At 26.1% G+C, this 13,424-nt stretch overlaps 1 protein-coding gene across 1 annotated transcript; it reads right to left on the reverse strand.

Moving 5' to 3' along the window:
• Window positions 1-4,277: 4,277 nt before the first annotated feature.
• On the reverse strand, window positions 4,278-12,252 carry LOC130933237 (transcription factor UNE10). The gene is made up of 6 exons (XM_057862791.1): window positions 11,914-12,252; window positions 11,041-11,782; window positions 10,354-10,455; window positions 10,192-10,257; window positions 7,297-7,707; window positions 4,278-4,804 (listed from the first exon to the last, which is right to left on the reverse strand). Exons 1-6 carry the CDS (start codon window positions 12,015-12,017, stop codon window positions 4,712-4,714), a joined length of 1,518 nt encoding a protein of 505 aa, XP_057718774.1. The 5' UTR covers window positions 12,018-12,252; the 3' UTR covers window positions 4,278-4,711.
• Between the last annotated feature and the right edge of the window lie 1,172 nt (window positions 12,253-13,424).

Consider the following 13,424-nt stretch of genomic DNA (forward strand, 5'->3'; position numbering starts at 1 on the left):
CTAATATAAATTATGGTATTATGATTGTGTTAATATTGTTCCAATATTTTATTTTTCTTTTGATAAAAACATAATCCTCAAAAATTAAAAGAGAAAATTCTACTCCACTCTTCTGCGAGATGTTAAAATGATACTCCCCTTCTCTCTATTTTATAAATATACATTTCTCTCTCTTCTAACTTTTAAAAAGCCTCCTCTTTAATCCATTTTAAACTTTTTAAGTTAACTAATGTTAACTTTATCTATTTTAAAAAAAAATTATTTTCTAAAAAAATACCCATTAACAAAAAATTTATTTTTTATCATTAAATTTTACTTACTAAAATATCCTTTAATAAAGTATTCTTTTATTGATTATATTAAATTTTTTAAAAAATTTAATAATTATATTTTTTTAAAATATCCTTCAATAATTTTTTAATTATTAAATTATAATTTTACTAAAATTTTTGTTAACAATTTTTTTATATTTTACTATTAATTTTTTGATATTTATATATATTATTTTAACATTAAATAAAAAATTTTAGTAAGATTATTTCTCAATATCAATATATATTAATTGTTATACATATTAACAGCAGTAAGATTTTTTTATTTAATGTTAAAATAATATATATTGATATAAAAAAATTAATAGTAAATATAAAAATAGTTATTGACAAAAATTTTAGTAAAATCAAAATTTAATAATTAAAAAATTATTAAAGACTAGGTATCTTAGAAAAAAATAATTTAATTATTAATGTTTTAAAAAATATTTTGGTAAAAATACAATTTAATCAATAAAAGAATAATTTATTAAAGAATATTTTGGTAAGTAAAATTTAATGATAAAAAAAATTTTACAAATGGGTATTTTTTTAAAAAATAATTTTTTTCTTAAAAAATAGATAAAGTTAATATTAATTAACATAAAAAGTTTAAAATGGATTAAAGAGGAGGTTTTTTAAAAGTTGGAAGGGAGGAGAATGCACATTTATAAAATAGAGAAAAAGGAAGTGTTATTTTAGCATCTCGCAGGTGAGGGGTGTGGAATTTTCTCAAATTAAAATGAATGGATGCTGTATGTGCATATAAACATTCCAAAATTATCACCAAATCGCAGGATTCTTTATTGGCTTGGAACTTCGATGTTGCGTATATGTATGTGGAACCACTTTGGCTGAATTGTGTGGCGAACTCTCTATAGTCTATATCCAAGTATTCACATAACAGTTCAATCATTCGTATGTCGATCTAACCAAACATCGCATGCTTGGTGTTTGCAAATAACAACTTTGTAGCAACATGTCGAGTATTTTATTTGGACAACGTGAATATATCCGAAGGAATAAGTATATGAAATTAATTTTTAATTAGTTAGTATTAGTCAAATTTTTTATAAAAATTGTGACATAATAATATAATTAACATATAATGATATAATAATTTATATAATATTTTATCTTGATGATTAACTTTATGCATCATTTTAGCGTCCCGAGTATTTTTAAGGGTTTGACTATGTTTTGCTCTACATAAAATTAAAGCTAATTAAGCACAAGCTTAATAGCCTGCTAACAAATTTTGTTATTAGATTTTTAAACCAGCTTCATTTATACTATACTAGGCCAAACTTTTTCAATCAAGAAGAAAAGCAAGAATGAGAAATGAGAAATGAGAATAGAGAAAGAAGAAAGGTTCCTTGATGAAGAAGAGGTGAAAACTGAGTTTGTTATATCTGATGCTGTACACACAAAATGTAATATATATATATATATATATATATATATATATATATATATATATATATGAGGAGTTTTCTAGTTACCAAGATAATGGTGTCTAAAGGTGATTAAAGATTGATCCACAAATTAAAAATTGATATGTGAAATGGTTGAATATAATGAGAATTATTTTAGGAGTATGCTTTTGTGAATTATATTAAAAATAGAAAAAGTTAAGTTATAGAAAAAAAAAAGAAAAATATAAATACACGGAAGAAAAAAAAGATAAAAAAAGCTTTGAAGTTAATAAAAATGAGATTTTTTATTTAAATAAATTAAATAAATATTTTATTTATTGAAATAAATAATTATAAAAATTATTACAAAAATATGTCTCCCGATCTAATCTTGTTTATACTGTAAACGATATAATTATAAATATATAAATGATATATATAAAATTTAAAAAAATACACTTATATTTCGTTTACAGTATAAACAAGATACATTCATATATAATTATCTCATTTACAGTGTAAACGAGATATGTGTATTTATAAATATAAAAATATAATTTTTAAAAATAATAAAAAATATTAATAATTTAAATTAGACAAGACTCTTAAAATGGAATGTTTCAAATAATAGGAAAAATAAGCGATTTCAAATAATAAAGAAGACGAACCATTTCTAAAATAATAAAGAAGATAGGTGGGTTGATTTCTAAAAAAATAATGTGTTGATTTTAAATGAGCAGTTTAAGATTACGTGATACGTCCAGTCGCTAGTTAGTTAAAACCGTCAATCTTCATTTTTATTTTGAAACAGTCTATTTTCTCTAATATTTGAAACCTTTTATTTTTTCTATTATTTAAAACGTTCCATTTAAGAGTTTGACCTAATTTTAATTATTAATATTTTTATTATTTTTAAAAATTATATTTTTATATTTACAAATACATGTATCTTGTTTACACGGTAAAAAAAATCATTATAAATGTATCTTATTTACACGGTAAACGAGATATGTATATTTTTTCAAATTTCATATATATCGTTTATAGTGTAAATAAAATATATTCATAATTATATCGTTTACAGTATAAATAAACGAAATAAGATTGAAAAACGTATTTTTGTAATAATATTTATAATTATTTATTTTAATAAATAAAATATTTATTTAATTTATTTAAATAAAAATTCTATTTTTACTAATTTTACAGCTTTTTTTATCTTTTTTTCTTTCCCTATATTTATATTTTTTTTTCTATAACTTAGCTTTTTCTATTTTTAATGTAATTCACAAAAACATACTCCTAAAATAATTTTCATTATATTTAACTATTTCACATGTCAACCTTTAATTTGTGAGTAAATCTCTGCCTATCTTTAGGCACTATTGTCTTAGTCACCAAAAAACTCTCTTATATATATAATTTTAATTTTAATAATATTTTATAATTACTGAATTATTATAAGTATATATAGAGATAGATTATTCTAATATGTTTATACTAAAGTAGCTATAATATATTAAAAAATATTATTAAAATTAAAATAAAATTTTATTATTTAATACTTTTAAAAAATATTATTAAAATATAAAAAATTGTGACTTTAGCATTTTATAGCTTTAATAACAACCACTATAAACATAAATATACTAAAATTCATATATATCTGTTATGTTTATTGTTAAGAAACAAAAAATAGTCAGAATTTTTTTATTTAACATTTATTAATAATTATAACAATTAATAAATATTAAATTAAAAATTTTGACTTATTTTGACTAATTATTTTTTATTACAAATTATTTGTTATTGTTACACCAGATAAACCACAAAAGCATCTAACTACACCAACCGTTTCTAACTACCAGGGTCTGATATTGTAAACGATATAATAGAAGAGCAAGATCAAGAATTAGCTGAATATAGCTAATAACAGATTTTCTATAATTAGTTACTCTAACTGAGAGGTAGTTATATCTGTTATGTTCGTTGAGTTCTCTCATCACTGCTCATTAGAAACCTTCACAGATTACTACCAATACGCTAAACAAACACTAGAGTAATTAGTTGGTTTGGGGTGTATTATTAGAGACAGTATGAAAATTTAGATAAAATGTTGTTCTGTTAGTATGTCTCTTTCTAGTGTTTTCTATTGTGAGCTTCATGCTATTTGAAGAGGGCTTGTTATGGCTTGGGATTGCGAGTGTAAAGAGGTCATGTGAAACTGATTATCTTGATGCGTTTTTTTTTTGTTTCGCGAGACACAACCAGCATGATTAGGACTGACTTTGATCTGCTTGACAAAATTAAAGAAATGCTCCAACGTAATTAGACAGTTACAGTAGTACTCATTCAGCGCACAATAAATAGAGTGACTGATTTAATGGCTAAGACTACTGCTTTTAACAAGCAGATGTACTTAGAGTGGTTGCTGTCCCTAATAATTTAGACATTATTATTAGAGAAGAGTCGTACTCTTTTTTTAGGTCTTTTTTCTTTATGTTATTTCCAATAAAAAAAATTAAAGCTGAACGTTTCTTTCTTCATGTCGTTGCCAAATAATAATAAGATATAATAATGATGAGTCAAGTGTCCTAATTACCGCACAAAAAGAAGTAATTAATAATAACAATAACAAGCACACAAGCTCTGAGTTGTTGTTGCATGAACTTCTATATATGAAGGTTAAATAGAGCCAAGAGAACCCACTAAACCTTAACAAGCCAAAAAGAAAAATGAAGGAAGGAAGGAAGGGAAGACGTTTGCAGCTAATATACAAATACATTATCTCTCATAAGAAACCAAATGCGCTCGTTCAGTTCCCCTTGATGCTTATCATTTTTCACAATACTCATCGTCACTTCATTCCTTCATTAGGTATATATATCACAAAGAATAAAAGTATGCACAATTTCTTGTAGTAGTAGTAGTAGTAGTTCGTCACTGGCACAAAAGGCTGAATACAAAACATGATGAGGTGGAGGATCAGGTCTTATTGGAACCTGAAGGGGGAGGTTGTTGGTGCTGAAGCTGCTGGTACATGGCGGCAATCCTACTGTAGGCATCCATGCTCATGGGCTGCAACCAATTTAACAGTTTTTGTTAATTATTATAGTTAAATATGTCAAGGCAAAATATCTTTATTCCTTTCGCATCAGGAAGCCATCATATCAATCTTGATATCACATTAGACACATGCAACAATAATTAATTAATTATATCTGCGTATATCAATTGGCTCTGTTGCTTAAAAAAATATTTATTTTTTTATTAGAGATATAATTATTTGTGTTTTTTTATTAGTTTAATTTTTTTAATAAAAATTAAATTTTTAGTCATCATATTAAAATTATTATAACAAAAAAAATCTAAAATTTGATTTTTGTTAACATAAAGAAAAAGAAAATCTATATAAAATTTAAAGAAACTCAAAAAAAAATCCTTGTATAATAGAATATATTAAAAATATGGATAATTATGATATCTTAAAAAGTAGTATTAAAATTAAAATAATATTCTTTATTTTTAAATAATATTTATTAATAAGTGTTGTTTAAAAAAAAATATTATCAAAATGTAAAAAAAAATACACCTTTAATTTTAACTAACAACACTTACATAATTATTATAACTATCATAATATAGTCATACTAAAATTTATCATTTAAGTATCATCTTTTATTAATTTAAATTTTTAGGAAGAATAGATTTATGTCATCTTCTAAGATAACTAGATAAGTTAGTTATAGATACGAATAACTTTGAACAAATGTCATCGAATGTCGGTATCAATAATGTATCTGATACTAGCTAGCTAGTTATATCAACTTAACAGAATATATGTACTCTTATTCTATGGGTTGCAATGAGAAAACCCCCTTTATAGTAGTAGTCTATATGTGATTCCTTTCAAAAGAGTGAAAAGGTGTATGTTTTCTAACTTTAATGTCGAGTTGTTTGGGATTTGAAATCAAGGGATGCTATTTCTAACTCTAGTGATCAATAATTGTCTTAACTACTTTAGTGAGTGAAACTGATTTGTTTTAGGTTTAATAAGATTTAAGAGTATTTTCTAGCTCTAAGTCGTCATGGGGTTGAGATCACTTAAAATATTCTCCACCAAAAAGGCAAAAGATTTGCCTTTGAAATAAAAGTTCACCACAAAAATTGATGGTACAATTTTTAAAATATAAACGTTTTATGTATTCTTTTTTTGTATATATACTTTTTTATATTTTTTATATAAAAAATGAAAAAATAAAAAATAAAAAATCTATACATAAAAAATGATACAAATATTATTTATTTTTATAAAATTTACAAATTAACATCTTGTGTGCATTTTTTTGTTTATATTTTTATTATATAAAAGCAAATTTGTTATATTCTTTTATTTTTCATACTAAAATATAAAAGATTTAAAAATAAATATATAAAAATACTCATGTAACTTTTTTTCATATGCAAGAATGCTAGAAAACTGGTCCTTAATTAATTAACTTTGTCGCTGTCCTAAAATCTCAAAACAGAATAGTAATAACGCTATGAATTTGATTTGACTTGTATGCATAACTTTATCACTAGTGTCTCTCAAGTTTCAGTGTCCAGTCAGTTCGCAAACAGCAATGAACCACCATGTTATTTTCAACCATTATTCGAATTTTGAACTTTCCACCCTTATCCCCGAAATAAGTCCCTAAATTTGACTACTAAATCAAAAATCAGAGTTGATTATTCTAATCGAAGCATAGGCCAAATAATGAAAAAACACACACATACACATATGATGTTATCATCATCAGTTCTCATGCATATCAATTTTTTTAAACAAAATTAACATTAATAGTTGAAAATTCTAATTAGAAATTAACTAAAAAATACTCTAAAAATACTTATCATAATATCAAATATAAGAAGTTTGTATTAAGAAAATTTAATAATTTTGTTAAACATTATATACAACTAAAAAAATTGTCTAAAAAGAAGAGCGTAATCTTAACTAAGGTACTAAGCAAAGCCATTCTGATAATAAACATTACTCTATTTTTAATAAAATTATGGATAAAAATTAATATAAATATTAAAGATATAATTATTAGTATGTCTATTTTTGTTAGTTTAAAATTTTGAAAAAAGTAGTTTATAACATAGTATCAAACTTCTATCATTAAAAAATTTAAATTTTGATGTGTATTATTCTTAAAAAAAAAATAAGACAAATAGAAAAAAAAAATTGATTATATTATTTGTACACTAAAATTAATCATTAAAATTAATCACAATATAAAATAAAGTATATATTAAAATATAAATATACATTAAAAATAAATTAAATTATGTATATATTTATATACAAATATATTGGTAACTAATTTTAATAATTAATTTTAGTATACGAATAATATTTTTAAAAGAACACTTATACGAAAATGTCTGAAAATTCAAAAGAAACTTATATGAAATAACATGTTAGAATATAACAATTTATGCGACTCATTCAATCCATTTAAACTTGGAGAAAAATAATTTTATGGCAATAAGTATAGATTAATTATGGAGCATTTGCTCACCTGCGATGGACATCCGAAAAATGAGGATAAATGTTCAGGCATGGCGGAGGGTGTAGGTCCTTGAAGTCGGTCGGCAGCTCCAGTTGCGGCGGCAGCAGTGGCGGTAGCAGCAGCATCCCAAGAAGGCATAGGCATGAAGGGAGAAGGGTGGAGGACTGGAGGGATTCCAGGAGGGATATTAGTGCGACTAAGGGTGTTCATATCCATCCCCATGCCCATCCCCGCCATGCCCATGCCCATGCCCATCCCCATTCCCATGCCCATGGGAGCCATCATTGACATTTGAAGCTGTTGTTGCATGGTCATGGGAAGCATCATGGATGACATGTTGATCCTGTTCACCATCTGCACTTGTGCTTGCAACTGTTTAAGATATTCTATCACTTCATCCAACATTGAAGCTTTGTCCGTCTGTTACAAAATAGTATCAACTATTCCATAAAGCTAATTTTGTCGTCATGTTTTAATGTCTAATCATAATTAAATAGGTCAATTATGTACATATATACATACACATGAAGAAATTCCATATGGTAATTATTGCATATAAAAAGTTTTAGAATGTGTGCTACTTGCAACTTGCTAGTTGATATTACATCTTTTGACTTATTGATGATATATGTTTGATTAAATAAGTAGCATCGAATTAGGTTTATGGTTTGAATCTTTTAAGTAAGGAAAAGTATGAGGAGCCAATGAAATATTTATACAATGTGTACAATGGAGGTTTATGGAGTATTAAAGATATAATCATTAGGAAAAGTATGAGGAGCCAATGAAATATTGTTTAAATTTAACTAGTTTAACGAGTATAGTTAGGAATTTAATTTTTTTTCAAACAACGTCAATTAATTTTTTTAAATTTTTTATTTATTTTAAATTTTAGATCTTAAATTATAAATTTTTAATTATAAATTTTTAATTATAAATTTTAATATAAATCTAAATTTTAAAGTTAGTTAACTAAAAGTTATTTTTTTATATTTTCTTTTATATATATATATATGTCTGTGTATGGATGTGTTATGTGTACGTACTTTTGCTAATGCTACTACTGCCATAACTGTATTCAAATTCTAGAAATTATAATATCTTTCAGTTTGGTGGTTTAATTCATGGATGAGCTGTATCGAATCTGCAGGAGGCAGCTACTGTTGAAATGTTGACTTGAAAACTGAAGTCTTTTTCCTTTTACATGCTTCTTTTGGAGTTCTTATCCAAATTGTGAATATCATTTTCTTGAATATAATTTTTTATTTATATCCAAATGATTTGGAGTTTTGGCAATTAATTTTGCTGCCTGATGAGTTGAGGCATTAAATAACATAAGGCCCTACCATCACTGGAAAGGTTTTCTCTTGGAGCAGTTGTGTGTCTCCTCACTAAACAGGCTTGTGATATGATATGAGAAATAAAAGTGTCACAATAATTGTGTAAACTTGTGTGGATACAGATACATATGGTTGCAAGCACACACTCTGGAATTCCTATAGCCATATATATATATATATATATATATGATTGGAAAATGCTCCTTAAGCTTCAATTATTCCTTTATGAAGGATCATTTTCAAAAATAGAACTTGAATTATTTAGTTCAGGCTAGCTAATAGCTATAAGGTAATCTAATAATAATAATAATAATAATAATAATAATAATAATAATAATAATAATAATAATAATAATAATAATCAAAAGTGTCTTAAACACTTTAAACCTTATAAATAGAGTTTATATAAAACAACGCTACATGTATTAATAAAATTTATTAATTTTTTGTTAATATATAAAAGTATTTTTATACTAAATTTTAAATTTTAAATTTTAATAATAAAAAAAGAGATATTCATTTAAAATTTCAACTAATATTAATAAAATGTGTTTTTTTAATATTTTTCTTTTTTAATATTAGAATATTTTTCAAAAATTAATTTGATGTATTGGCAGACAAAAGTTTTGGTAAATTCTCACATACAGAATAAATATATACATAAAATACAGAATGCGAATATATTTGATAGTAAAATTATATTTTATTTACAAAAATGATAAAACTTACTTGATTTATTATTAATGTTTATTCTCTCTATACTCTTTACACAGATTTATTTGGCTAAATTTTTTTGATATAAAGAGAGTTAGTGTATAATGTATAGTTATTGAAAATATTGGTGTTTTTTTAAATATAGAGTTAATCTTTTTTAAATTATTATTGAATAAATCAGACTAAATTTGTTGAAAAGTCAAAGTAAAGAATAATGGATTTAACTTAATAAGTTTTGTTTTAAAAAAGAAAAGAAATTATTTGAAAATCATTTTATCGTTACTGGAAGGTCCAAAGAACTCGAGAACAAATACATCAACTCAAAGAGACCCTATGTGAACTGGGTTTTGTAGGGTGGAATTTCATGGGACCGCTCTATCAACTATAGTAAAATAAATGAAAATAAAATTGGAAAAAAATTCTGTTATATCAAGTGCCACTTGCAAGTTGCCATGCATTGAAATCTTTTAACTAAAAAAAGTAATATCTTATATTCTTCAAAAACAAATGTTCTAAAAAACCCTGATGTCATAATATCATGTATAGTTTAACGATGATGTTATATGTATATTTAGTCATTAAAATCAGTCACTAATATAAAATATATGTTAAAATATAAATATACATTAAAAATAAATTAAATCATATATATATATATATATATATATATATATATATATATTATATATTGATGATTAATTTTAATGTATAAATAATATTTTTGATAATTTAATTATTTATTGGTATTATTGGAACCATTAAATAGATACTAAATAACTGGCTCACAAATTATTAGGTCAGCAAGAAAAGCCACTAGCTATAGTTGCAACTACTGTTGTATATTACATACCTTGCTAGAATTTGGGACCAGCTTTTGCAATGTCTTCATCCTTTGGTTTATCTTATCCCTCCTTTTCTGAAAAGCAGATACACAAGGAACCAATGAACATGGAAATCTTGATTTTGTTGATAGAAATGGCATCGTAGACAAGTTGCTGCAATAATGTCTTACCCTTTCAGATTGGTTGTGTATAGCTGCGGCTCTACTCCTTTTAGTGGACAGAGAAGATTTTCCAGTTTCTTTCTTCTTCTCCTCCTCATCTCCATCCTCTCTCTTCACACAATTTCCATAGCAAAATTACAAATCATAAAATTGAAATATATATATAATATGGAAAAAATTTAACTAAAAATAGAGGTACAAAAATGTATAGTTTTTTAGCTAAAAAGTACCTCTCACACATTTAGATACATTTTATAAAATAATTAATTAGATATCAAAAAAGAAATAAAAATTTCTGTTTTTAATTTCTTTTAACTATATAATCAATTTTTTTAGAGATATATTATTTATGTATTTTTTATCATTTTAATTTAAAAAAAAATAATTTTGTAATATAATATTAAAATTTTTATGATTCAAAAATTTAGAATTTAATTCTTATTAACCTAAAAATAATAATTTTATGTAACACTACTAAAAAAAAAGAGAAAGAGTAATTAGTTTTTCTTTTCAAGTTAAAACTACAAGATTTTAATCAACTCCTTGCAAGGATTAAGCTCATTTTAACTTTTGTTTATAGCTTAATAAATTCAATTTGTATTGATTTATATGTCTATAAAATAAGTGAAAATGATAATTATTATAAATAATGGGACATATTAATGTTAATTTTTACAAGTGAAAAGGCGTACGTACCATTGATCTACTGTGGCAAACGGAATCATGGTCGTCAATGGTGTTGGTCTTGGTGCACTGCTTTGCAGAGCTTGTATTTTCCGGCGACCCCATCGACGTCGAAGTAGTGAAACCCACTCCGAACTCCCTCTCGCACGTGTCAAGTGTCACGTGCCGGCTTTCCCTCCCAAAGGTGGCGCTGCCACTCACACTCTGATCCCTGCTACTCATCTCATGTGCCGACACCGTCGGTGCCGGCACACGTCTCACCATGGCGGCGCGCTTTTCAAGGGCGCCTCCATCTTTGGCATCACCGCCGCCCATACGTGTGGTGCGACCCGCCATGCACGGTCCAAGCCCTCCGGAGATGGAGTCCATAACTTGCGGCGTTCTTTGCTCCTCTACCCGGTTTGAGCACGGTACCAGCGCGTCCATGGTCATGGTGTTTGAAGTTCCCGGAGAAATAACGGTGGCCGGGACACGGTGGGGATCAACCCATGGGACTAATAGATTTTCATAGACACCGCCTCCGTTGCCAGCACCGCCGAAACCGTGGAAGGTTGTTGATTTGGCGTTTTGGGGTGTGGTAGTTGCTTGGTTGACTATGGATTCCAATGTGCCACTTGCACGAGGCTTTTCCCATGTGTACTTATTGGCGGTTGTTGTAACCGCCGAGGATTTCGTCGGCACTCGCGGGAACCCTAAGCCATGCATTGATAGCTGTCCATTTTCCCATGTTAGTTCTGCCACTTCATAGTCTAACCTGTGCGATTCACATCAAATTTAATAATTAAAAATTATTAGATGACAATTTAGTCAAAACAGTTATTTTTATTGAATAGGTATCTAGACTTTATGCTATTTATGAAGAGAGAAAAGAAGAAAAAGTAATACATGGGAACGTCAGGGATGGTTGAGTTGGAGTTGGAACGTAGAGAGGGTCTTGGGGGCGGTGGATTGGTATCCTCCACCTCCCAGCTGGGAACACACTGGCTCATCTCTTGATGAAGAAAGAATAAGAATTGATGAACACAACTGTGTGTGTTTTGGCTTTGTGCTTTCTCTTACATGATGGAAGGGGAATAGTAAGTAGTGTATGTGTAGTGGTGGGTGTGGGAGAAAGAAAGAACGAAAATATTGATTGGTAAATGATGGGATACGATGTGATATAGTGGCGAGTAAGTGAGCCCCCCTTAGATTATTAATAATATGGGAAGGGAATGAATATAATGCAGTTTGTGGATTTTATTTCACAATAGGAAAAGAGTGAATCTAGTCCATATGTATTGGAGTGAGAAGAGGCGCTAAATTTTCTAGGCATAGTCACTTTTGTTTTGTCGTTTCAATGATTCACGATTTGTCCGATCCCTTGCACTGTCAGATACTCGTATATAAGGATATACTACTCTATCGTATGGCAAATTTAATTTCATCAACTTTTTTAAGTCACTATGTATATCATTACCTGTTAACAAAATTTTTTATTTGTATAATAAAATTAGCCACAAAATTTAATTATTAATATTAAATAATAAATTAAATAATATATTAAATACGTCTAATAATTAATTTTAATGTATATTTAATATACTTATAAAAAAAATTTTAATTTTGATGTGTAGAAAGTATAAAACTTTGTTACTACACATTTTAATAATGGCTTATTTTGACATTCCTACAATATATTTGATTACATAATTTTTAAAGCTACTTTCTTTAATTAACAACTCTTTTGTTATTCAATAATAATAAATAAATAACACACAATTAAAAATCTTTCAGTTAAATATTATTTTTGCTAAAATTTTGTCAAAAAATTTGGCAAATAATTATGATTTTCTATAGATTCTGTTACAAAATTTAAATCAACAAGATATATTTTGTAGATAATATATAATGCTTGCCATATTTTTTAAAAATTCAAAGACAATTTACGAAAACAACAACAAAACCTAATTATCTTATTAGGTGATATCGATTATATGGATTAAATGATGTCATTAAATTTTTATATATTATGTCTAGAGTAAAATTATTTATACACATAGATCAAATTCAAAGACAATTTACTGTATATTTTTCCAAAAGTATCCCAAAAAATTGGCATGTACTTTTGTAGAAGATGGGAAAATTTTTTGCATGTACAGAATTTGCAACAAAATTTACAAATACACTTCGTAACAAATTCCTCATATTATATATTCAAAGATAAAGTTGCAAGTCCTCTTTAATTTGCAACAAAAATTATCGTTAAACATTGTAACAAGATTCACAAGTAACAAGTTCGTAGTAAATTTTGAAAATAAATTAAAATATAAAACATTCTAGTTCACGTAGCTAAAACATTCGTAGTAGAATCTATGAAACAAAATTTGCAACTATTTTAGGGACAAAAGAGTCTTAAC

The sequence above is a fragment of the Arachis stenosperma genome, chromosome 6 (assembly GCF_014773155.1).
Source record: "Arachis stenosperma cultivar V10309 chromosome 6, arast.V10309.gnm1.PFL2, whole genome shotgun sequence".
Lineage (NCBI taxonomy): Eukaryota > Viridiplantae > Streptophyta > Magnoliopsida > Fabales > Fabaceae > Arachis > Arachis stenosperma.

What these genes read in the sequence shown, in the direction of transcription:
- LOC130933237 (XM_057862791.1), bottom strand. Translation starts at nt 12,017, where the DNA reads ATGAGCCAGTGTGTTCCCAGCTGGGAGGTGGAGGATACCAATCCACCG. An exon ending in TACACAACCAATCTGAAAGG is followed by an intron (nt 10,258 to 10,353) that starts GTAAGACATTAT and finishes TCTGCTTTTCAG; the next exon opens with AAAAGGAGGGATAAGATAAA. An exon ending in TTTTCGGATGTCCATCGCAG is followed by an intron (nt 4,805 to 7,296) that starts GTGAGCAAATGC and finishes AATTGGTTGCAG; the next exon opens with CCCATGAGCATGGATGCCTA.